The sequence below is a fragment of the Ciconia boyciana genome, chromosome 7 (assembly GCF_034638445.1).
Source record: "Ciconia boyciana chromosome 7, ASM3463844v1, whole genome shotgun sequence".
Classification (NCBI taxonomy): domain Eukaryota; kingdom Metazoa; phylum Chordata; class Aves; order Ciconiiformes; family Ciconiidae; genus Ciconia; species Ciconia boyciana.
The window spans coordinates 6706093-6732830 of record NC_132940.1 but is presented as its reverse complement, the minus strand read 5'-3'; the positions used below and the strand labels follow the sequence as shown (position 1 = coordinate 6732830).

General features: G+C 40.6%; 1 protein-coding gene across 5 annotated transcripts in view; it reads right to left on the bottom strand.

Moving 5' to 3' along the window:
- The window catches only part of GLIS1 (GLIS family zinc finger 1), a 205803-nt gene that overhangs the window by 38185 nt on the left and 140880 nt on the right, over nt 1-26738 (bottom strand). For 4 of the 5 annotated variants that reach the window (XM_072868031.1, XM_072868030.1, XM_072868028.1 and 1 more), the window contains 2 exons: nt 4296-4457; nt 741-851 (listed from right to left, as the gene is read on the bottom strand). In XM_072868031.1, the coding sequence (XP_072724132.1) occupies nt 741-851; nt 4296-4457 (273 nt within the window). The remainder of the gene's footprint in view (nt 1-740; nt 852-4295; nt 4458-26738) is intronic. The other variant, XM_072868029.1, reaches the window with a different exon arrangement.

Below are 26738 nucleotides of genomic sequence, written 5' to 3'. Positions count from 1 at the left end.
GGCTTGCATTCCCTTCCACTCCTGGGCCTGAAGTATGCTCATGGTCTGTTCTGTCACAGACCAGCTCTGTGGGGTCCCAATCATCTTTTTACAAACTGTGTGTACAAATGTGTAATAAACAAGTCCCTGATCCTGGGCTGTGGTGCCCATAAGCATCCCCGTTTAATAATGAGTTCAGGATTTAGCCCACAGAAACCAAAATACTTACTTGAATCTAATAGTAGTGAAAACATAACTAGCAGTCTGGGTTTGGAATGATTTATAAATGTATTTAAAATACAGATGTGGTGGGAAAAGTGGGGGGTTTTCATTCTCATCTATTACAAGTGCTCCTTTCCTGACATTTCCATAGTATCCTGGCTTAGTTTCATTTGCGTTTTAGATGATCTGCCAACATGTATTTACTATCTGATTGCAGAGACTCAATGCATGGACATTTTATGTGAATGACAGCAGAATTTGGGCTTGTGTATGGAAGATGAACAGGAAAGAAATGCTTGGAGAGAAAGTGTGGGGCAAACTGAAATTACAGGGTGGGAGTCCTGAAAGTGTAAAACTATAAAGGGGACTGGTTAACAACAGTGATTAGAAACCAACAGGAAAATTAGCTCAACTTAAGTTTTCTTCTAGCGATATTGCAGAAGAACGCTGATTTGAAAAGATAGAAACTAAAGGTAAATTAAAAATAACTATATCGAGGAGATCTGGAGATGTGTCACTTTTTGCCTAGTGGGTCTTACCTTCTTACGCACCTGTTGTTCTTTGGCTGAATGAGCTTTCACATGTTTGCGCAGAGAGCTGGGGTCAGTGTAGCGTTTGGAGCAGCCAGGAATCTGACAGGCATAGGGTTTCTGTAAATGTGAGAAAAGGGAAAAGATTTCATATTCCTCTGCATCTCTACAGTCAGCGTACAGAGAGCTGAAGGATGGCCATTTCTGTGAAACACAGTGTTAAGCCTGAGCTGTTTGCTCTGTTTGCTGTTTCCAGATTTGCTCTGTCTCCTCTATGTACACAAGCCAGACATGATGCAAACAGAAGAACCACACTGATCGCTCTGATTTTGCATTCTGTGGAAGCACTGAGAGCACTTGACACATCTATACTCTGTCATGTTGGATATTGATTACTGGGCTGAATTAAATGCTAATGAGATGTAACTGAATGGGTTTTGAGAGCATTACTTTTCTCCTAGCCTTTACAGTAGACAAAATGATCATGAGATCACCCTGTATAATTACAAATATAGAAGCTCTGGTTTTGAGTTGCGATTTACATAGTTTTTACAACTGTTCCATATGCAGCAGAGCAAAACTTGTGGCATAGCACACATTTGGTTCCCTTCATACCTTGTTCCCGTTTTGAATAACAACAGCAATATCTTTCTTTTTGTAACTCCTAACCAAACAACCTGCATCAAACATTATCATCTGAGCAAATCAATACAGAAAGAAAAATTCACTATTGTTGATTTTGTTGGGAAGACCTTTCCAGCTGATTTTGGCACGCGGCAGAGCTTGCCACTTCTATGGGGCACAGTATGAGCACTCTTTCCTGGGAAAACCACCTGGGTCTGGGCAGGCAGTTCCAGTACACTCTTCTCATAGGAAATTAAAAAAATAAATAAATAAGGATGCTCCAATTTAACTGCTGATTCTGGAGTCCCAAAGGCTGAAAGCCTCACCAAGTTCTTCTCTTAGTTATGCCTACTCCCAACAAATGAAACACTCTCTCTCTGTTACAGGACCACCTCTGAATGAACGCGCAGTTACCAAGTTGAACAAAGGGACTCTGGCACTTGTTATTAAGTAACCACTGGCTTAAGTGATAGCAAAATAGTGCTGCATGTCAAAGCTCACAAAGTTTTAAAGTTGAGCAGAACATTCCTTTTTTCTCTGTTTTCTTGCCTCATCTGCCAACATTACCTTAACCTTCTCACTTGGACTAGTAAGTCCTTTTGGTGTCTCCCCAAAGGTAGAAAACTGGTTTGTCATGACCTCAGTGGCACATTCTTTAATCCCCTTGGTTTCACAAAGAGGATGCACAAAAGGGAAAAAAACCCACCAGTTTTGGGAGAAGTGACTGTGAGGTCCTTTGAACAAGTTGGGCTGCTCCTGGAGGAGTGATGACATGCCCTTTTTACCACAAGGACAGATACGTTCCCTTTGTTCTGCTTCTACCTAGGAGAAGGATCTACTTCCAAATGATTTAGTGGAGATTCGATCAAACTAGCATACACCAGTAAGTCTCTGAAATGATTTACAGATTCTCCTTTTGGAGAAGATAAATGATGGAGTGACCTACATTGAGAAGCTTTAAAACCAGTTCCAAATGCACTCAATAAGGAATAAGCAGTCTATATAAACCCCTTTTCTTTGTAAGTACCTCCAGAGGATAAGTATTGCTGCTCTGTCCAACCAGCAGGAAATTTCTGAAGGAATAATAGAATCATTCACCAATTCATGACCTTACAGGCTAACACAGCACCTACCCAGAAAGTTACAGGGCAAAGCAGATTTATTGAGAGTGTCTGGAACACAGAGAACTGACACCTGGGGAAAAACTATGGAAAACTTTAACAAATCCCTTAGAAAAACTAGCAGAGTATTTTTCAAATCATTGATGTCATTCAAACTAGTGATAGAATCATTCAACTTAGTGACAGGGAAACTAGATGAACATCTGACTGCCCTTAAAAAGGTTCATGGCTATCTGCTTTGACATTCCAGGCAGTTATTTTGTCCACCAAGCTAATGCAACGTGCATTCTTTACAATAGCACCATCCTGTAGCTCTGTTATATTTCACATTCACATAAGCACACAATACACTAAGCTAAACCATCGGACTTCAATTAAACCAGGTAAGTGGAAGTTAGTTACTGTGTTGTAGGACTACAGAAACAGTTTTAAAGAACCTGCAACAGAATAGCATGGAGGATGGTTTTAGACATTTAAGAAAGTTAGTAGAAAATGATTACTGTACCTTTTTCCTGATTTATGAGCATTTCAGATAATAAAGACAGAGATAAAGAGAGAAGAAAAGAAAATAGACAGTTAAGAGATTTGTCTTCAATAATGCACCAATCAACAGACATAAGAATTTTTGCTTATTTTGGTAACCATTTGAATTCTCTTTCAAAACTAATAAATGGCATTCCATTTGTGACTTTGGCTAATAAAAAATAGGTCTATTAGATTCAAGCAGTTACATTTCAAAACTGTGCACCTAATTTAGTATATCCACTTTCAAAAGAGACGCATTTTAGAACTAATTACAAATTCAAATATCTCAGGTAGACTTTCAAATAAATAAAACATTGTTATTGTAAGTGTGCTTTGGTTTGGAAAATGTGACTGACTCGCTTCTCTTACTTGTTTGTTTTTGCAAGGCATAATGTACATTAGACATTCCTTAATGCTGCACTGTCTGAAATGTGTAACTGCTTAAAAAGTAAATATCAATTAAACTCAAAAGTTCTGCCCCATAAACGCTTGGCCAAACGTTAAACCATATATTCACTTCTTTGAAAAAGACAAAGGACAACTCTGCCTGTTTTTCTTTACAAACTTTATGCTGAGGACTTAACTGGTCTACAAAGTTGTCTACTTACTTTCTTTCCCATAATATGGTGATTTAATTTTATCGGAGCCTAAGACACTAGACAGGCTCCCATCTTCTCTGCAAGACAAGTGAGAAGACTTGTAGAGTTGAGCCAGAATCTACCAACTGTACGTAAGAAAAGAATTTCTTACGGTTAATTCTGATGGTAGGTACTGAAAAAATTTCATATAGTTATGACAGACATATTTTTACCTTTACAAAATTATGTCCAAAACTGAGATGCATTTACCTTCCACTGAGATGTCTAAACTTCTTTTGCATTCATTCAGAACAGACTTTATTGAAGCAACACAGGACAGGAAGCAAGACAATGACACACATTTAGCACAGCAGCAATGACTCAGCTTTCACTCATACTATACCTTATTCTACTGCTGCCTCCTCTTACTGGAACAAGAACAATGGGAGAGTTTACTGAGCAACTTATTCCTGAGTAACCTATTCTTGAGTAACTTATTCCTCAGCATGAGTAAGACAGCTGAATTTGCCTTTCTGTGATCAACTTTTTTATTTCTCAAAGCACATACAATTCAAATCAAAAGTACAGTTGCCTACAGCTGAGTTTTCTGAGACACTCCTCGTGAAAAGGAAAAGCCACCCTCCAGTTGCAGAACAGATTGTGTACAAGGACCATTGGAAAACTCAGTGCAACTCCCAGTATGAAATCATGCTTACGGTATCCAGGTGTGTTCGCTGATGCTTTGCCCGGTCGCTGGAGTTGCTGAAAGCTTTCTGGCAGCCAGGATGCTGACACAGGTATGGCTTCTCCCCAGTATGACTCCGGAGGTGAATCTTAAGGTTCTCAAGCCTAGAAAATGCCTTGTTGCACCCTTCAAACTGAAAAAGTCATAAAAAATCGTTGTGAAGTACTATTAAATAAACCATGTGCAGCCACAATGAGAACAGTGTAAGATCCAAGTTGGACATGCAATAAATCAACCAACATTCAAACATCTGTTGAAATTTATGGATGAAACACAACATTTTGTGCTGTTCATTTAATCTGTCACTGAAGACATGGTGTGTAGCTCAATAATAATACAAGGGTTATAAATATCTCACACGTTCTGCCTGAAGTACTGAATGCTTAAAGACATGGTGTCAGAACAGAAAATTTAAAGAAAGAACAAGTGTTCTGATGAGTTCTCTTAGATGTTAATTGGCACAGGAACCACTGTGGGCAATAACAATTAGCTGCTACAGACAGAGAGCAAGAGAAGCTATTTGTGGTGGGTAAGAACCTGGTTTCAGATGTCTGAAATACTATACACTGGAGCAGATGAGCACGGACTATTACAAGAAGACCTGATCCATTTGAAGATCAATCCAAGGGAACTCTGCTGTTATTCTGCACCCTTTTCTTTACTAGCCATATCATTCAGATCTGCTCTCACCATTTATAACAACCAGTAACCTGAGCAATTCTGACTTCTTAAGCACCCGTTTCATTAGAGAACTCAGTAATAAAATGCTGCATAGCATTCATAACACAAGTCACTGTTTCAAATTAAATCTGAATAAATAAATAATTAAAATTTCCAGCTACTAGGCCAAGGGAAGGGTGTTTTGCATTGCTCACTGATAAGTTTCAGTGTTACAACAGGCGACTGCAGTGGAGGCACTGTCTCTAAGATGGGCTTTGGGAACTAACTCAAGTGAGCACAAATACATGCATGTGCACATTCATGCACCAGCAAACCCATAAAATGCACTCAGATACTTACACATGTGCACAAATACTTCTACGCACGCGTACTCACATGCGATGGTGTGCATATACTTTGCCCGCTCTGCATTGCAGCTTCATGGAACTGCAGATCTTCTAGTGCCTCTATACCGATAAAACCCTGGCTCCTCCATGATTCGAGATCTCAAAGAACGTACTTGAGAAACACAACCCAATTCACCTTCATATCAACACTAACAACAATTTTGAAAGAAGGCACGTGTGTCTTAAAAACCACTATTTCCGGAAGGCAGATTTTTTTGTACGATTCTTGCTTGTAAGAGTGAAATCCTGACCCTCACAAAATTAGTGAGGGCTTTGTTACTTCCTTCTGCTGAGTCAGGATTTTGTTCAGCAGCTTTCCATTCTTCAGATGGCACCACAGAAATTACAGTCTTGCCAATCCCTGTCCCATTCTATTTGTTACGCACACACCTCTTATATACTTTGGTGCGTGCAAACTTCTGACTCAGCTGTTGCATCCAGCATTGCAGGCAGAGAGATGGGAAGCGAGAGCAGATGCAGATGGAGCCCAGAAGATGCTGTAAACTGGAGGCACCTTATCTCCTGGTGCCTGACAAAGGCAATTTTAACTACTGATGGACAAAGGTCCATCACATCCTGCTCAGACCAGTGTGTTTTAAGCATCTCAACACAGTGAACAAAGTGATCTGGATTCTCAAGCTAGCACTTCATTTTGCAGGCTGTGTTCTGTCTTTGGATACAGATCAGCTCTGCACGCTACAAATTAAGCAGACCAATCCACAGGCACCCACACAGAGGGTTTCCTGGCAGACTGCAAATTTCTGCCTTTCCCCACCACTCATACATGAAAGGATCACTATGGCTTTTACCGCCCTAAATATTTCACTCCCTGGGCAGATATTTAATCTGTCTGAATGGCATATTTGGGTCTATGTGTGCAGACAACTACCTGATATGTATATATTTCCACCTTTCCCCATCACAACTACCATGATAGATCCACAGAGTCACCTGGAGACATGCAGCCTATGGCTTCAGAAGTTTGTTTTTTGGCCATGACTCCCTTCTGAACACTTGAGCTGGTGCAGGGAGACGGGGCAGTTTTGGAAGTGACCAAGCCACCAAGGCTTAAAAAGAAACAAACTTTCTTCTTAATCACCACTAAAAATCTGGCAAGGATTCAGAATGAAGCAATCTGAAATGTGCAAATATGCTGAAGTCCATGAAAAATAAAGCAGAGTTTGTAAAATCTGTAGTTCTTGTAAGACATTCCATAAAGCCAGTCTGTGGCAAATGGAGTTAATGCTCTGAGGTCCTAAAGACCACTTGTTTCCACTTTGTTCCCCAGAGCTGTACCCCAGCTCCTCTCCTCCCCTCCTCTCCCCTCCCCTCCTCTCCCTTTCTTCAGTCTCCTTTGATTAGTGTTGTGTCCACAGTGTCATATCATCCCCTTCAAGCTAATATCCCTTTCATTTCCAGTTCAACAGACCATGTCTTCTCAGTTTTACTCACCAATATGTAACCACAAGGTAGGGTGAGAATCAGACCCAGAGTCTACAAAATTATTTTGCAGCTCAGCTCTGCAACCTCATTCACCCGAATCCCAGGTGAGCAGCAAGACCAAGCTTTTCCCTTCAACTGTCCATGCTGTCCCCCTCTGTGTGACATTCCTTCCCCCTACCTGAGAAGACTCTCCCCTGACTGTCACGAGTCCCCTCTACGTACGCCACTCCCCTCTCTAAAGGAGTTTCTGGTTCTCGCATACAGGCATCAAAAAACCTAGTGCAGAAGGACATTATATAGCAACATTCCTTTTACTGGGTCCTTGGGACACTTTATACCCTGTTGGCACCAGAATCACTCCAGTGACACTCCACAACCTGATCCTTCTTGTCTCCATGTTGTCTCAGGCCTAGAAGATCTGTTAGATCACAGAAGTAATTTCTCAGCTCAGGTATTCAGTCACGAATGGAGGATCTTGAGCCTCAGAATGTTTTTCTAATGGATTACCAGTCTTCAGCTCCGTATCTACAGCCTAATGCAAAGTAGGAAAGTATGCAGAATAATCCAAACTAATTAAAGGTACAGCTCCATTCTCATTGATGTCAGTAGCAAAAATGCCAATGGCAAATGTCCTAAAACATCTAAACACAAGCTTAATTTAAAACAGATGAAAGCACATATGTTTAAGAGTTTGCTGGATGCTGGATCGGGACTTCAGGAAGGGAAGGAACAGGCCCTGCCATAAATGCTCAGAGCTGCAATGTAAGCAACAACACTCAAACAGGGGTTTATTATACTTTTACTGTGGTCAACAGCCTTTTTTTGGTACTATCACATAAGCCAAAGGTCTAATGCCTTCAGCAGTAAGGTTCCTCCATCACCACAGATGCCTGGACTTTAAGGGCTTTTCTTATTTACATAATAATTTCCTAATTTATATTATTTATATTATCCAGCTCTATTAACGGTGGGACAGTCGCAAAGCTGTGATAAATTCGTTCTAAACACATAAGGTGGGAGAATACACCAGCAAAGGGAATTATATGACTCCAGCACTCCTATTTTCAAGGAGGCAGGGTTGCTAAAGGTAGGGTTGTCTAAACAGGAAGAAAATCAACAGAAAAGGAGAGGAGGGTGAGAACCTTGCTGGCAAGTGATAAGAAGCAGGGAAGGTGATGTACAAAGGTGAAGGCAAAAGGCCTGAGAGGGAGGGAGGAAAGGAGTTGGTGCAAAGAGCTGACAAGCATGGGGCTGAGAGAATCCACTCAGAGCTGCAGAAAGGTCTCCACTTTGAAGGACACCAGGAAAACCTATTTCAGCTCTGTTATTTCTTGCTGGATCTGCTGACTGTGTCCCTTGCAGTTTTTCCCTAGAAGTCCACATGTGGAGACAGCACTGCTGAGACTCAGCTTCCCCAAAGCGGAAGTGTCTCACCTGTACAGTTGTACACGGACAAGGTAACTTCAACTGGGTTGCTGAGGAAACTGTGTTAGGATGACTTTGTAAGGTAATTCTTGGGCTTCATTGCTACTCACCAACACTTTTAACCCTTCCACCTACCCTTGCCACTTGGATTGTATTTATATTTATATATACACCAAATAAAACTACTCCTGGATAAATGGGGTGCTCATTCTCCTTCTCAAATAACCTCCAGGAAGATCCATCAATCCCAGAAGTGTTTCAGCTTCAACTACAAAGAACAAATGTTCAATTTCCAAAGGGCTTTAGGATGGTAAGAGCTACTTGATCAACTGAGAAGGCCACTTGCAGTATCTCCCAGACATCTGGCCGCAATCTGTCACTGCTTAATCCTACAATCTTAAACATTTTGTTGATGTTTGATGCCTGGGATAACTGTAACAAACGCTGCATGATCCTCAAAGTCTGTAAATGTCAACAGAGCTCTTAAACAAGTTCATCAATAAAAATAATAATTATGCTGCAATTACTACTTTTGTCTTTATTGTGAGATTGTTAATGTGTGCTTCAGACACTGCTATGCTACACACATCTGAGCACAGACACAAAACAATGCAACATGTATACAGCAAATAGCATGATGCAATTATTGGATTTTATAACTACTGCTGCTTTAAGAATAGGGCTTCTACCAGGAAAAAATACTTTGTAGAAATTTATGGGACCAAATTAGTTCACTACCATATGGGAATACGTATGTTATCTTTATTTTACACTAAAATCTCACTGGAGTGTAACTGCTGCAATATCATGCATTTAAAAGGCATATTTATGAAAACACTAAATTATCTCACAGTGATCTAAACACATCACAATTTTCCTAACAAAACAATTTAATCTAATAACTGTAATTGCTTAAAATGTTTTTTCTTTGCTTCCACATTATACTTTGAATGCACCTGAGAATGTTGCCATGCAGAAATAACAGCATATTCCCAAGAGGGTTTATATTATCAAATGTTTACCATTTTCATAAGTGTATTTAATCACAGTTATGTCTACAGTATCTGTCAGTGGTACAGATCAGAAGAAATAAACTATAAACTAAACAGCTCAGACCATAAGGTGAAGCAATAACTGACATTTTCTTAGGAAATGAGTTATGACTGAAAAAGAGAAGCCTTCACAGTTGTAGTGCTAAATAGGTCCAGTGTGCCATTAGAGAAAGCTCATTAATATACACCTCTCCTCTCTGCTGCAAGATCAGTTAAACAAGCTGCCTTTTATTTATAGACCTAAAAGGGAAAGAGCAGGTCATATTGGCTGCTGACATCTCAGACAGCCTACAGATGGAAAACCCAAAACATTTCATTCCAAAGCATTTAATACTATCAATAGGAAATCTTATGTCTGGTCAAAACATCTACAAGCCTTATGAACATTGTGAAATGTTCTTTCTTCCCAACTGATTACAAAATTGGGAAAATTTTATTGAAAAACATGTTATGAGAAAAAGGATCCTGTGAGGATATGTATCCCTTCTGGAAGGAAGGAAATAGTCACACCACTCTTTAAATAGCATCAATGTTTTATAGTACACTGAGTCTAATGTTGGGGACACAGCAGCAGGCATACAAGGCTCCAAACTGTTATGGATGTCAGTAACTTAAGCACATGAGTTGGTTCACCCAACACAAGAATCAAAGTATCTGATTTGGTGCTTTGTTTTTTCTAGCGGACTCCTGATTGGATTAATTTTTAATTCTCTATTGTAGCTACAATGTAAAGCCCTGATCCTGCAAATACTTGCCATGAGTAACATGACTCATGCAAGTTTTATTAAACTCAACAGAACTATTTGTGTACATAAAAAGTAACCCATAGGACTGAGCTCTCAACTTCCTAAAGAATCCCAGTTCATATAGCCAGTTTACTGATTTAAATTGTTAGAAGCTGCTTTTTTCTCTTTGTGGTAACAAAATAATGGAAGATACCCGTAACAGAAAAAGGATTTGCCAATTTCTATGGGGTTTTTTTCAGTCTGAACAATTTACGTTTACAAAGTGCACTTCTACATGATGTTCATTTGAGTCCTGGGAAAAATTGCTTGTACTTGTTTTATTATTTGTATTACAAAAAAGCATTTAGGGCTTTAGCCAGACTATTGCACAATTGCTGGTATATAGGAGAAGAAAAGGTGAAAAGCTTCAGAACAGGTAAAAGAAAAAAATCTAGAAAAGTAAGCCACGATATAAATGCAATACATCCTTCACATTGTTGGGTTTTAGGGTAATTACAGCCAACCATTTGACATCAACACATTGTACACCAGCAGTTCATTTTTCTTTATGCTGTTAAGACAGGTTGCATATTTCCTAATTAACATGAAACTGGGAAATACTAATACACCGAAAATCCTGGAGGAGGTGTTTGATCAGCATACACCACTGAATTAAACAAGACTTTGGGCTGTCTCTTTTATTTCAATTTTATGAATTTTATAAGCCCCTAAGTCCGCATTCCTGAACCGCCCTCTGGCAGTACCAGGAGTTATGGGTGCATGAGGAATGCAGACCTGGCCCACGCAAGGCGTAACAACAGACTCATTTAAGTCATCAGGTTTTCAACAGCAACCACGTCTGATTCTGTATGCGAGGTGATTTCCACACACAAACAGACTTCTCTGACTGCAAAATCCAACCACCTGTCTGCCAACATCCCCTGTGATGGGATTCCTCCACTCTCACTGTACTGTCTAAAAAATGAACGACCTCATTGTTTGTGCTCCCCGAGTCCCTGGAGAATGGCAGGTCTGCCCAGCATGAAGTCGGCAGCTAAGAGAGTTCCGTGGGACACATCCTGCTCGGTAGGTGCCTGTCCCTCTCCCTTGACTACAGAGGCAGCCTAGATTCGGCTTCTGGGTTTTGTTTTTTAAAGATAGTTTTACTTGTGTTCCTGAGTATATCTGGCATTAAATGTGAGTTTTGCCAATCATCTCCCAAGGTCTGCTGTCATACCGAGTGCAGAAGACCAGCTCATCAGGACAGGCACTGGGTCTTAGCCTGTCTCTGAGTAGCGCTGGCATGTTTTGTCTCTCAAAAGTCTTGCTCACCTAACTGTAAATTATCATCTGTCAAGAAAGGAGTGAATGCAGTTCAAAGCACTGAAATATTAAGAGATTTATTTCTTCTAGTACCCGTACGTCAGGCACTTCAGTGAGCATTTCAGTGAGCAAAACGAGCTTTCCATACGTTTTCCAGCAAAACCCACAATACCTGGGAAACTATCAGAGCATCCCATCATTTTTGCAAGACCCCATTGCCAGTCTTAAAATTCTTTTTAGTAATCCTTCTTTAACCAAGTAGAAGGATAAACATTTGTCAAAACAGGGGTACTTGCATTTATTCGCTGCAACATATGAGAACGAACCAGGAAAGTTGGGGATATCTTACTATCAGCAGCATGACAGCCACAAATTTTGCCATAAGGTTTTGCTAAATATGTCATTTGGAAACCAAACAATTTTCTGAAACCTCATCAAAGTTGGACTGAATGCAGTATTATGGCTTGCAGGCAAAAATAATATTGCATGGAGCAACATTTTAAAAAACAAAATGCAAAATTCATATGGTCATGTAATAAGCAAAGATGACACCCCTCCTGAAACTACATATCAGTCCCTTTATTTCCTCATATGTAACTGGGAAACTATTACTTATTTGGGATTTCTTTGAATAGCTTGCAAGCTATTTGAAATTAAAGGACATCACACAATCCAAGATTTGCTGCTCCAGTATCTAAAGCCAGATCTGCTTGTTCTGGGGACAAAATTAAGATTGAACAAAATCAATTAAAAACCCTCTCCAGCTGTGCCAGCAAAGAACCACAAATAAAATTAAAATGCTTCCCTCCAGTTCTTTTAGATTTTTTTTAATAAAAAATATAGTTTACTACACATACTTCAAAACTTTGTTCCTCTGGCTCAGTAAGTCATTGTCTTACCTCACTTTCCAAGGAAACATTTCAATTCCAGTTTGCGTCTAACGTATCACCTCTTTACACCTATCTCAGCTGAAACTTTACTGAAATTCTGTCCTACACTCTTGCTTGTATCTTTGCATTTTGGCCCACATTTTAGTCGCATGTTTAAATAACAGACTGTGCTTTTGGTCTGGGAGGCCAGTCAACGCTGCAAGCGGTTCCTGTGCAGAATGCATTTCACTGACATGCAAGATGGAATAGGCACTCATAATTTACTTACAGGCATGAGAGTTTGCAAGTTTGGAGTGAAGAATTAATTTGCTTAAGATAATGAATGCAGCCCCAGGATAAGGAGGGAATCAATTTATGTGGACTAACCAGTTAAAAAAAAAAAAATTAAAAATTTAAAGAGAGGACAACAGCAAGAAGGAAAAAAAGTCATTACAAAAAGAAAAAAAAAAAAACAACTCCCCAAAACTTATGGCTGATTAGCATAGCATAGCATCTTAAAAAGGCCAAAATACCACATGTGTGGCATGTTACAAAAGAAGATTAAAATAAAGGAAAAAATATCGAAAGAACCATGAAGTCTCAAAACATCTGGAGTTTTATAGTAACAAGGAGGAAAAAATCAAAAACATAATTGAAAAAAGTCGACTGCGATACATTATTGTACAATGAAGCTTAATGGAATTGAAAGGAGAAGAGATGAAAAGGCAAAATAAGGGGGGGAAGAAATAAAAGAAACAAGAAAAGGCATTTATATTTTAAAGATGTCACTGAGGGTTTTTATCCCAGTTATTAAAAATTACACACCCTGCTTCTGTAAGCTGTTCCTGTAACGTGCTGAGCGCTCTCTTTCAGCGTAGGACATTCATGCATGCTGGGGAATTCATCAACCCTTTTGTACCCAGTGTAGGGGCACTTTTCACTCCTGATTCTTTGAGAGACATCTGCAAAGAGAATGGCAGAGAAACTGCCTGTCCTGGTTTACATTCTGAATCCAATGTGAGATTTGAAGAGAGGCAGGACAAACATGTAAATTAAAAATGTTTGCTGAAAATAATGCACACATTCAGGAATTAAGCAAACAATCTTAAGCTGTTATATTGGCATCAGACACTAGAATCAACTGTAATTGAAATACTCTGAATGTATTCACTAACAAACATTTATATGGAAAAGTGAAATTAAAAACTTCCCTCTTTTTTCGTATTTTTCTCTTTCTTTAATAAACCAGTAAAGGAAAAGTCAGATCTGCACATAGTCCAGTCTGCCTTTGTAACATGCCAACAGTGTGTCTATAAACAGGAAGAGTTTCCAGTGCACCACAGGCATGAACATCTTGGATTAAGTCTGTGCTCTGTCCATCCCCAGTCACAGGAAGATTTGAGACAAGCGTGTGCCAAACCCCGTCTGTTACAGATACGGTGTCATCTGGCAACAGTGAGTGTCCATCCTAACTTCCCACTTATCCCCCAGACTGCTATTTTTTTTTCAGTCCTGGGAAACCCAGCTCATATCTTTGTCAAGACCAATAAATAAATATGTTTTACAGTCATAGCTTGTCACATGTCATCGCAGCTAACAAAGTGGCTCCTGTCCTTGGCAGATCAAACAGAGGAGGATCCTGTGGGTGGATACTGATCTACAGTTGGAAGGTGCTGGCTACAGCTAATTAGTCAACCACAACCAAATTCTCTCTTAGAAAAGACAAAAATTACCAGCAAGGTAACTCTCCACCCACCTATGTATTTTTTGTTGCAAATACAACTTTTTGTACGTGGTTCAACACAGATCATTAATTTTCCTCACAAAATCTGTTTCACAAAGTGGATAGTTTTATTGCTGGGGTTTTTTCCTGTTTTAGATAGAGTGGTGGGTTTTTTTCCGAAAAGGTACTGTCCTTCTCATACTCTACTTGTATTCATTTCTGCATGCGCATAATGGAGCTTTTCTATCAAATTGTTGTTTCTAAATATCAGGTAAGAAGAATAAAGTTTCCCTGAAAATTAACAACAAGCTGCATGAAATTTTCAGCACTGGATGGACCTTTGCACAAAGTGATAAGAAGACACAAATTTCTCCAGGGTTCTTCTTGGCAAGGGAGTAGACAAATTGGTGGGATTTTCCATGCTCACATGGGCTCCTGCTCTTTTCCATGCCATGCTGGGCCAATTTGAATACCCATAAATGAAGACTGGGGTTCAACCTGTAATCCAAGGAAGGCAAGGGATCTGTTAAGATGTACATGCTTACATCCAACACTTCCTCGCATGTGTAGAGCTGAGCTCTGGCAAAGAGCCCTACAAGAGCTGCTGGTGAACCACCAGGAAAGGGAGATTGTGCAATGTGGTGGGAGCTTGTTATCATCTCAGGGTTGGCTACCTTATTCTGCTTTCCCTCATGCCCTGTTTGTGGAGCAGAACCTCAAGAGACATGGCTCCCTTCTTTGCCCGCTGACCTGTTCCAGCCACACTACACCAGAATCCCACAGGGTGACTTTACACTGGGAGAGCTAGAGGGTAACAACATGGAGAAGAACAATCTTCTCTTTCTGAGAGAACAGGCTCTCTTCCCTACAAATGAGGAATTTCTCCTCATTTTACCCAAAGTCGTTAATTTTAGTCTTGCAGTGTTTTCATTTCATCTTGCCTGGCCATGGTCATTACATGAAGGAAAAACTGTGAGATGTATTCCCAGGAAAATGGCTTCAAGACCTCACCTGTTTTAAAGGAAGTCAGTTTTCTGGCTTTGCCAAAATCAAATCAGTGTCTAGGCTTGGTTAGGCACTGCGCTGTTGGAAGAGCCATGTTTTAGAGTTCGGAAACACAATTCTGTTCTTGCACTTTGTAAATGACTACCATGCTTCAGCTGAGCTGCAGCGATGGTCCATACCTAAGCTCCTTCTCTCTGGTAAATCCAATATAATGTGATGCCTTCTGTTAGAGGCTGAGCTCACTCCTATTACCTCATGCTTCCATGCGCTAAGTGCTTGTGCTTCAACAGTTACAGAGGCTGATGCACACCAATCTGTGAAGCGATTATATTGGATTCTGTGCCTAAGCCTCCAAAGGAGATGCTAAACCAAGATTTTGCTAACAAACAGTCCAAAGTCCACTGCTGCTTTTCACTCATGGTGACTTACTACACCTATCAGACTGAACTAGTATGGGTAGTTATGATCTTCACCAAACCCTGCTCCAGTTTTAAGTGGTGGAGTTGCCTTCTAAAGTCTATTGTGAAGATGAGCTCTCTGCTGAAGAGCAGACGGCGTGGCAGCAGTGCCAGGTCCCCTCATTCTCTATAGCACTGTGGGATCCTTTGGATAAAAGGCAGTATGGCAATGTTCTTTTCTGAATAGCACTTAATGTTTTCCCACAGTCTTATTGTTTACAGGGAGTTTAGCAAGTCACTTCGGTAATTTAAAATAGATTGTATCCCACATGGGTGGATAACAATAACACATATTGGTGAATCATATGGCTTTCAAATGATACGTATGAAAAAGAAGTGCTACACATATTGTCTGAAATTTTATTGTGTGAAACCACAGCACTTAGCTCCCTACCAGCTGTGTCAACAATTCAGTGTAATAAACTAATACAATTGTAGAGTAACAGCAAGGTTAGTTCTGAAAAATGAAAACCCAAGATTAAAAAAAAATGCAACAAGAACATGTAAATGAATACAGATGAACACCACTTCAGGTGGGAATAACCAGCCTTGCAAATGATGCGACCTCATGAAACTTAGATTCCATGGTTATAGGTTGCCATCTAAAAGCCTAAGAGGAAAAGAGATTACATGGATGAAGTGATTTTTAAAAGAGAAGAAGAGCAGGTTTTGATATCTGAGGAAACTGGTGTGTTACACTTAGACCGTACAACCACTGCAGAAGCATCCTATCTTACTACAAACTACATGTGCAGGGTCAGCTTTAAAATGAAAGAAGAATAAGAATTTTTCCTGGACTTTGCTTCCTAGGTTCAGATCAGCCTCATATCCATGCCGATTCGTTTATACGAGCTGCTTTACACACATGACGTAGCTCCCGAGGACGCTGCCAAAGGACATTCCTGACATACTTGACCAATAGCAGCCCATGTACAGGAATGGCTGAATGAGCCAGGCTCAAATAACAAAGGTTTCACATTGAGCTGTCTCATATAATTTTTAATATGCTGCTAAATAAATAAATAAATAAATAAATAACTGAATAAAAGACATTTTCTAAGATAATATTTTGAGGGAAAACTGGAAATGGAACTCAACGGAAATAGGTTTTAAATTGAAATGTTGAACTGTAGCCCAGAAATGACAAGAAAATTAAATCTCTTTTTTTTCCTGAACCCCAATAAAAAAGTCTTAAACACTCTTGGTAGACCACAGGTTTGAAAGAAACGAAATTATGTTATTGTCATGCATGATTATCCAACATTTAGAAGGTATCTGCAAGGTTTTCCTGAGAGTTGTACCTCCATCCCATAACCTAGCAGGAAACCACAATCACTTCTGTACCTTACGTGAAGGACTTTGAAATGAAAGTGCCTCAAAATCAAATATAAGCAGCTTTCAACATGTGCATTTAATCTTCCTAGGTTAAGAAACACCCTGTGGCCACCACACTAAAGAACTGAAAACGTAAATTGAAGAAATTATATCCATATGATTAAGTAAGATTCTTAAAGAGAAACATGTTGTTAAGTACTTCATTGAGAATAAAATGAAATGCAGTAAAATAGAAGCTATTTGGAATAAATCACTGACGCACATGCTTTCTATGCAAAATGGCAGCGTTCAGCTCTGAGTGGACATCTGGAGCAAATTAGCATTATGTTGAGAATAATATAAAATTAAAACATTTAGTTTCAGCTTCTAAAATTAAATATAAAATCAGAGACCAATGTTGTGTTGGACAGCTCGCCTCGTGACTCTGATAGCAAGAGTTTATTTTGTTTTTAAAGTTGTTTATGCCTCCTATCACTGTTCCTGGAGCCCTGACACTCCCAGATACTATCTATACAAACAGTACCAGGCAGAACAGTCATATCTTGAAATGTGCTGCGAGTCCTGCATCGGAGGTTCAGAATGAGGAGTCCAAGGCCCAGCGTGGGCCAAAGCAGCTTGGGTAAAATAAGACAAAATGACCCAAAACTATAGGCGGAACTCGGACCACACCCAAGCCAAACCTCCCAGGGCCTGAATATGTTTCATTTTTACATTTGCATGCTGACTCTGCACTTTCTGGCTCTGGAGAGCATCCAGGGTTGATCTGTTGAAGGTGCTGGATGACTCCAAGTCCTTGTGGGGCCCCTCTTAAAATATGCTAAGCTCCTCTGCTACAACTGGATACCTGGCCTGTGCTTCTGCTTCCTCGGGGTGCCAGGCTCGGCACTTGACAAGACCACAAACTTCAGGGGAGAACTAACTTTTCTCCTGGACATCTTTTTAGATGTCCTATTTCAGTGCTCTGCTCCACACAGCTTTGCAGAAGTTACTGGCTTATAAAACTGTCCATCTCCAACTAGACAAAACAGCTACTAGCAATAACATTTTTGAAAAACTCTGTAGCCAGAAGCCATTAGCATCCCTAGTACACTTTTGAACAACTCATGCCTGGTTCAAGGAGCCATGCTTGCAAGTGGTGCCATGCCAAGCACCTCTAATGCACCTGTCTGTCTGTGAGATCTACCTAAGGGACCCACTTCTGATCTGCCAGCAGCCCAACACCGGGAACAGAGACAGCTGGGTGTCTAGGAAGTGCTGAACTGGAAATACAGTGCAGTGCAATGGATATGAGACAGTGCTCGGCTGTGGGAGATGTGGTGTTTTACTAAGTTCTGCGATTGTGTGACCCTAAGCAAATCACTTCACCTCCTGTGCCCTGTGCACACAAAGCATGTCCTTCATGCTTTCTTACTGTACTGAAATGCCTACTGAGCAGGGACTGTGCAACAAGAGCCTCATGAGATGCTTTCAGAGCATCCTGAACTCATCAGTCACTGGTGTAAAGCCACTCAGCCAGGAGCAGTGCCCTGGAGAATCAGGCCTTCTGGCAGAAGATCAGCAGCCCTAACACTGGAGAGAATACCAGACACATAATCACCTTCAGGTAGTTTGCTAATGTACCTTTATGCTTTGAAATATTCTCCTAGATGTTTGAAAAAAAAAAAAACAAACGTCAAACAAGCAACCAGCATTTACTTTATACAGCATAAAAATAAGCTCTTTATAGTATGGTTTATCTCCTTTCTGATATATTTGGGAACATGCCAACCTTGCCACCTGTTCCGGGACTTCCTTTAAGGTAGCCCCGTCTTTCAACATGAAACCTAAATTGGATGTGCACAGACTTGCTCCTGCACTTTGCAATGTAAACACCTGCACATATGTTTTAAATAGTCTCACACCTCTATATGTAAAATTTCAGACACCTGTGAATTGGCTTTAAATAGCCCCACTGGGTTTTGTGGATGGAGAACAACTTCCAGGTGCAGATGAATAAGGTTATTTCAAGGGCATAGGCAATGTACAGCCTCCAGTCTGAGTACATACAACACTGCATTTCCAAATTTAAAGCAAGACTTTAAACACTTGTCCTCTCTGACTCAATCATCTACAAAACGTGGATATAAATTCATTTGTGTCCCTCTGGATTGTACTGAGCCTTAATTCATTGGGTTTTAATTCTCTAAAGCACCTTGAGATCTTTGCACTGAGTGTGCACTCCACAGGCAAGAATAGTCTCAGTCTTGCTCTTCATACTGCTGCACAGGAAAGGTAAATTTTCATTGGTCTTAGGCTACAGTACTTTGTGATTATTCTGGAGAGAACTTTCTTTCCATGTCTCTATTTTAACACTGAAAAGATTCTGTTGTTTTTATTCCAATTCTACCAGCACCCTCACATCAGAACCTCACAGATGATTTCTTACTCCAAAATTTTGGTCTGGTTCAGCCCATCATTTACTCACACAGAATTCTGATAAACGCTTCCATTATGTTTTTGCAAATTATACTCTATGTGAATAAAGGCTGGGAGCTCTGAATTAATCTACAGTATGTCTTTTTAAATCCCTGCCTTTCCTCTTCTATTTCTTCTCCAGTCACCTCATAATTGACAAAAAAAAAAAAAAGATGGTCAGTTTATTTTTCTGTTTAAGAGATGAGTTCTGGAGTAAACTTGCTTTGATTTCATGGTGATCTATGTGACCACAATGCATTCTTTGAAAGGAGAATAAAATTTGGCATTTAATGAATGATTAGAACTTTTCCAAATGCTACCATCATTTTTTTTAAATGCCGTGTCCTTTTCTCCTTCCCCAGAAGAATGTCCAAAACAACCTCAACTTTCCATATGCAAACAAACACATATTTTAATAACAGTGAGGAAAGTTTTGCAGGGAGAAATAGTACCTTTTATTAGACCAACTAATACGGTTGAAAAAGATAGCCAGGCTCTGAGCACAAAAGCCCTTCTTTGGATGTCAAACTCTCTCCAGACTGACCACAAAGAATTGTAGCCAGAGACTAAAGAAAAGATACATGCATCAAATTTCCATGCTGCTCTATGAAGAGAAGTCTAACGGGCAAGGGGGTCTTTGTGGCGTGTGTACACTAGCCTGAACATGGCATGAGTTCACTTTTGCCTTTCAGAACAGGTCATTAATCCAGACTCAGGCCACCACGGCTGGGCTAGCAAGCTTCCAGCTGTGGAGCAGGCCAGAGCAAGGGCAGTGCCAAGCTTCCTGAATGGGCACTACCTAGTGCACAGGCATGCCATAGACCCAAGGAGATCACTGCTGACACAGCCATCCTCTGGGGTGGAATGGGTGTGCATTGCCTTGAACAGAGTAGGCCACGTAAAGACAGCCTCTCCCTAGCACTACTCCACTTTCTTTTCTACTTTTTACCCTTGGGAGCAGGGAGGAGATTTTGTGGATCCCTCCTACTCCAACTCCCCTCCCACTGGTTGCAATCCTGGAAATGCCAGGGCCCCTGGGAATGGAGAGATGCAGCCCTTCTTTCTGTCCAAACAATCCTGGATCAATGTTTTGTGTGGAGAAAAAACCTCACGTTCCCCCTTGTGAGCTTTCTGTGTTCTTTCCTCAGTGCCAAACGTGAGTAGATGAAATAAGAACTCTTTAAATTTCATCTTGGAGGCTGGTGCCTTTTTAATTATCCCCTAATTACAGAGAAGCAAAAGAGCAAACAGGCAAATATGCAGTTGGAAAACATCTGCAAGAAAAATAAAAGGGGCATGAGTGGTGGGCCTACTAGTCTTTCCTGTTCTCATGATTTTTATATACACATGACCTCACTGATTACATGATATGACATCAACAGGACTGTTCTCTCTGCGCTGAATCTCTTCAAAACATTCCTGGCCTGAGAAATTTATCTCTGAAACCACTGACTAGGATCAGCCTTTCACATATCCTGAAACAGGGACTTCACAGTCGTGCTTCTTCCAAATGATGACTAGCATTACAGGTTACCGAGCCCTTGTACGTGTTTCCACACACACAACTACTGACGCATGCATGCATTAAACAACTCTCTTGAACTCCAGGGAAAGTGTATTGCCCCCTTCAGTAGAAAATCTTTATAGAAGACTGCCTTAAAAGCTGAGCCTTGAGCTACTGGCTGGCAGTCTGTTACAGTAACACAGAGGACTTGGGTTCAAGATAGCAAAAATACTATCCTTTGCTGAGACAGGGGGCCTAGGGGTGTTCAAAAATACTTCTTTAGCTACGTGACCTAGGCTTATCTGCCATAGAAGCATAGCTAGAGTGAAGGACTCCTGAAGAGAAGTTCAGAATGGCTCTTCACCATTAGAATGCCTTTTCCTAATCCTCATGGAGCCAGTACCTGTACACAGCCAAATAATCCACCTCATCAATCTCTGGACATTTTTCAACCAAGTCAGGCAAGTAAAAGAGCTACCCAGAACTCACTAAGGGACAACGTAAGGGTTTCTACACATTTGAGGTACAGGGTTAACTTCTGTGAGGCTTCTTTAGCCAAATGCAGCAGGATAGATGAAAATACTGACTTTGAAAAAGCTGGACTACTATTTTTAAAAAGGAGGGAAGAGGTGACTTCTTGAATGGCCTCTAAAATAAAGCTCTAAGAGAAAATATAATGGGATCTTTTCTTCTGTCTTGCACAGGAAGAACAAAAGGGCATGGAATGAAATTAAAAGATGGCAAATTTAAAACGGAGGAAAGGGAATACTTATTCACGGAACGTGCGAGATTTCAGTTTGTTGCTGTGGGGAACTGGTGTGGAGAGAAAGTGAAATTTAGAAAACTTTTGGACCGATGCATGCGTAGCAACACTATTCGGAGCTGTCAAAGTTCAAGCAAACAGTATGAAAAGGATACTAAGCCTCCTGCTTCTGGGCCTACCACCACTCTCCAACGTTTAGATGAGTAATAAGTGGTGGGAAGGTGTCACGTCTGTCTATTCCAGTTTTCACACCTGTTGTGAAGCATTTGCTGCTGGCCACTGTCACCTGTTGTAACACTAGGTACCTGTAATACTACTGGGTTTCTTACCCACTGTTGGTGGCGGACAGCTTTAATGTTTTAAATATCACAGACTCCTCAAAGTCATGGTAACTGGGAGGATGCCTCTTACCCACAGAAATAAACAGCTAGTTGTCTCCGTCACTGACACCCTCCTCATAAACACTGAGGCAAAGAGGCCTTCCAGAAGGTGACTGAGCCCCTTCATTCTCAGACAGCTCTCCAAGAAAGCTGGGATATGCTGCCACCACATTCCTCCTTATTGACCGTTGAGAGATCCTAGAGAACAATAAAATTAGGAGAGCTCCTGAGGAGGTAAGGCTTAAAAGATAACACTGGGCCTAACAGACAACCAGGCCAACAGGATCCCACTATGAATTCTGTGGCACCTCCCAGCTGAACAGCTAGTAGCAGGACAAAATTTGAATTCAATTTGGTGGAGAAAATAAGGTTTGGAAGGACAAAGAAGAGAACGAGGACCTCTGGGAGGGCAAGCCCAAAGCCTGATTGGGTTGGAGGGCAGGGAAAGACGGGGTGTGGGGAGATAAAATCTAACGATTTCAGGTAAGGAGATGGAGCGGTCAGGTCTCAGAGTCAACTGCAATCGCTGTCTTGCTTTCACTGTGGGGTCACCAAGAAAAGCAGAGCAGCACAGAAAAGCAAGACAGGGGAAGCAGAACACATGCTGAGCAACATGTGTGGCAGACTGCGCCCACTGAACAGAAAAGATTTTAAAATTAGAGCCCAGGATGGGGATGAAAGAAATGATAAAAAGGGTACAGGATATTCCTTCTGCCTCTGAATCCTGTTTACAATGAATAACGTGTTACTGATTTTGACGTGTGAACCTAGTTCTGCTTAGGATCAACCAAGTCCATGTACCTAAATACCCCATGTCAGGCAGCACAAAACATACCCCAATTTTTTGTTATTTTATTTGGTTCTCCATTGACATTTTTTACCATGACTAACACATGATTTTCCCTCAAAACTTACCATAACAAAATCACAGCTCTTAAACATAAGAGTACAGCCCGCAGGCTCTCTGAGTTAAAGCAAGCCTTGGCACAGCATGGAGGACATACTCAGCCACAAAGGATTACGCCAGCAGATTACCACAGACACATTTGTGCACTCACCCTTAAAAGCCACATGCACCAAACTTTGGCAAACAATGTCAATGACAATAGGAAATGACCCTTCATCGGGGCACAGAAAAGATTTGGCCAACTGAGGAGAACCTCTAAGAGCAGTGGGTAAAATCGCCTTCTCCCCTAGGCTGGCCTTCTCTGCAAATCAGCTGAATCGTCACACTGCAAGGCAAATTAATCAGATCAGTGGGTTCAAGCCTTAATTAAGCTTGCAACCATTTCTTAGAGTCCTTTCCCCCTGCGTTAAAATCAGTTTTCTCAGCATATAAGACATTCTTGGCATAGGGCAGAAAAAAGAAAGGGAGAAGTATATTCATGTAGTCATGGCTGAAAAGGTAGTTTCCCACAGCAGCATCTGTGAGGAATATTTTGTCTTATCTCTAGTTGCCTTGGAGACACTGTGCCAACCTGATGGGCCAGTCATGACCTCAGCTGTGACCTCTTAAGCTGAACCACAAAAATGCAATGCATTTGGGCATCTAGCCTGCTACAGCATTACCCTGCCCTCTGCTCTCTTTTCAAGATCGCTGTATGAATTTCGACCATCCTTACAATTTGGATCCCATCTTTCTCTCCTACAAGGCATTCAACGGCATGGTCCCACAGTATGGAAAAAAATGACCAGAGTGCAAAGAACAAGTCTTTGGTAGAGAGCTTCACTTCTGCAGAGAATAAAAAGCAACACTCCAGGGGCAAATGAGAACAGAAAGCCATTCTCCTCAAGACTATTTCAGAGCTATTCTGCAATTCCACCAGCACAGATACCTCAGACAGGGGTGACGTGCAGAATGCTGACCTCTTTCTGGAGAGCCATCAGCAACAGGTCCTCTCTGAAAAACCACAGGCTGGAACCGGCAGCATCTTACTCCAAATATCTGCCCCTTGTGCACAACCACCACGTTCCTCTTTCCGCCACCTGAACTGTCAGTTTCAGAATGGACTGACCATCGGCTGCAAGGCGAGCCAGCTCACCCCATGGACCTCAAAGGCAGACAGTTGACCAAGAGAACTTTCTTCACAGTGATGAAGACAAAACAGCTCAGAGTGAGTGTGCTGCTAAGTTTAACAGTAGGAAGAAATTATTTTGCTTTCACCAAAAGCATGTAATTATTGTATCCACTTGCAGGTTGTTCTGAAAAGTAACTTTTTTTTTTTTTAGCAAAACAAGTTTTGTGAATCCTTTCTTGTTCAAATAGTCAAGTTACTCAGCTCTCCCACCTCAGACATTCAAGGATGATTTGGGTGCCAACTCACAGGGCTGCTCTCTTCTCTTCTGTGTGTAAACCCACTGACAATTAGCCCAGCACAGGACGAGCGCTGTAAAAAATGGAAAGTCCACTGGTCCACACACAATGTCAACAAAGCCAGGCTCTCACCATTTCACCCAGGATATTCTGCCTTTCTCCCCGTAAGTTGTGGGGTTGGACTCTTAGTAAAAAGTTGACACAGCTGTCCCAGATGCAAACCCACTGGCACTTCATCTGATATCTTAAAGTGACAACTAACAAAGAAAACCAAGAAGTTTTTATGCCAAACACAACACACTAGCTCCAAATGCATGCTAACATTCATGGGAAGACAGGAGATCAGGAGTGAGGGAGCACAGTATGCCAAAACTTTACTTTTTGTTGCTTTTAATGCCAGCTGAGAAGTTGTGGGAAACTGGTAAATTCTACACCCTAGGCACAACATAATGCTGGCCAAGTTTCATGCCCTTCCAATGCTGGGTAGGTGATCTAGGATGTAAATGGCAATATAATAATGGTGATGATAAAAAAAGATAAAAACATGTAATTCTGCATAGTAAAGAAAAGTCATTATGACCCACTTTTTGCTGTTGGCCACTGTTCAATAACTGGCAATTTAGCCATGAAGGAGCTTATTGCTACGCATCTGCGATCTGTCAGAAACAGTTCTCAATTGAAACATACAGTTACTGCTATTCTTTGATCTACTGTTGTGTATGGGACTTTATACTCTGTGTGCACAGCACTCCTAACTGGAAAAGTGTGTACTGTTATAACACAAGGGCCATACACTCTCTGTGATGTAGTACACTGGTTCATTTATAATATTAACTGGTCTTTTATTTTACTTTAATCCTTCAAATTGACACTACAAGCATGCAACATACATGATACACATTTCATCTGGTATCAACCCTCCCCCCCAAAAAACCCCCCTAAATCTTAAGTAACCTGAAGGTCTTTCTACTAAGGTTTTCAGTGATAGAACCTGAAAAAAATTCCTTTAGATTTTAGTCCAAAATTTGGATAATGATTTTATAATTATTAAAAATCATCAGATTTTTAAAAAAATCTTCTTATTAAGGTTTTTCATATGTCCCCTTTTTCTCTACTACAACAAGTTCATTTGAGAAAGAAACTGAACTGGTTGAAGAGAGTACAAGCAATTCTTCCATCAAATCTTCTTCCACATTAACCTAAAACCACACCACATTTCTGTTTCAGTAGCTTTAAGTGGGCTTAACAAAATGCAACATGTTATTTTTAAAAAAAAAATTATTTTCTTGTTCATATTTTCCAAATTATCTTTGTGGGCCTAAAAGCTCAAAACTTTGTTTTGTTTTGCTTTTAATGAAAATGTAGATTCTGGCAATCACGTCTGTGCTAAAGGATCTGGGAGCTGGCAGAGAAATTTGGCCCATTGTATGGATACCTCTTAAGTACCTGTCTCTGGTTTACTTATCTCACTTTCCTCTGACCTAGTAATTCCTATTTCAACACAAGTATTTAATGGATTTATGTGCAAAAGAGAGAGATGTACATATTTTTGTATCCAGCCCAGTATGAAGCAATCATTTTCAATTAGCATGTCCTTAGTTGAATACAATAAGCCAGTGTTTTTCATTTCCAATTTGTTTTGTTCTGTGCAAAAGTAATTAATGAGATAAAGGACGTACAAAGACTGGTCCCAGATGCAGCTGTAAAGCAAGATTTATCAATTAGTATGTGAGAAGTATCAGGCTGGCCACCATTCCTAGGGCTTCAGATTCCTGTCTTTTAGTTGTACCAAGTTTTCTGCTTTTAATTAAATATTGAACATCAGGCTGGTTATTTGAGATAGCATCAAAATACGTAGCTGCACCCCAACACTGTTCTATGATCGCTGGATTTAGTGGCATACGATAATTTATCTTAACCATCACAATTAAAGGAACAAGGAAATGTATTAAATAAAGGCCTCTTTCCATTTCACTTCTAGAGGGAGAAACTTTAAAGCATGAGGTACACAATATCGTGTTTTATCAAATAATGCTGTTCTTACTTCAGTACACAGCAAAGCCATCCTATCTTTGCCCTCTCTCCACGATGTCCCGTAACACTGGAAAGTCACGCTCAGCACTTGGGCTGAATGTGTAGTTTTCTGTTAGAGCAAATGTAACTTGGATGAGTCGCACTGAACAAAAGTCACCTATATTTGTCACATATACAAAGTATGACCAAAATCCACTGTAGGTGTGTTCATCATGTGCCATCTTACTTGAACTCAGGGCCCAGTATCACAAAGCAGGCACTTTGGTACCAACGCTGACTTAAGGAATACTTGCCACTGTTTCCTACCCTTTTTTGCTCATTCCTACGTTGTTTTGCTTGCCCTCAGTTTGCTTTGCCCCTAGCAAAGACAAGTGTTTGCAGAGCCATACTGTGAACCAGACCAATGATTTTGACAGAGTCAAAAACTGAGAATATTAATTTTAATCAGGATTTGTTCAGTTCAAACTGCGGATCCCGTAAACGCAAATAATGGAAAGAAGGGACAGCAACATCCAAACCCTGATGCACGGATGAAGAGCC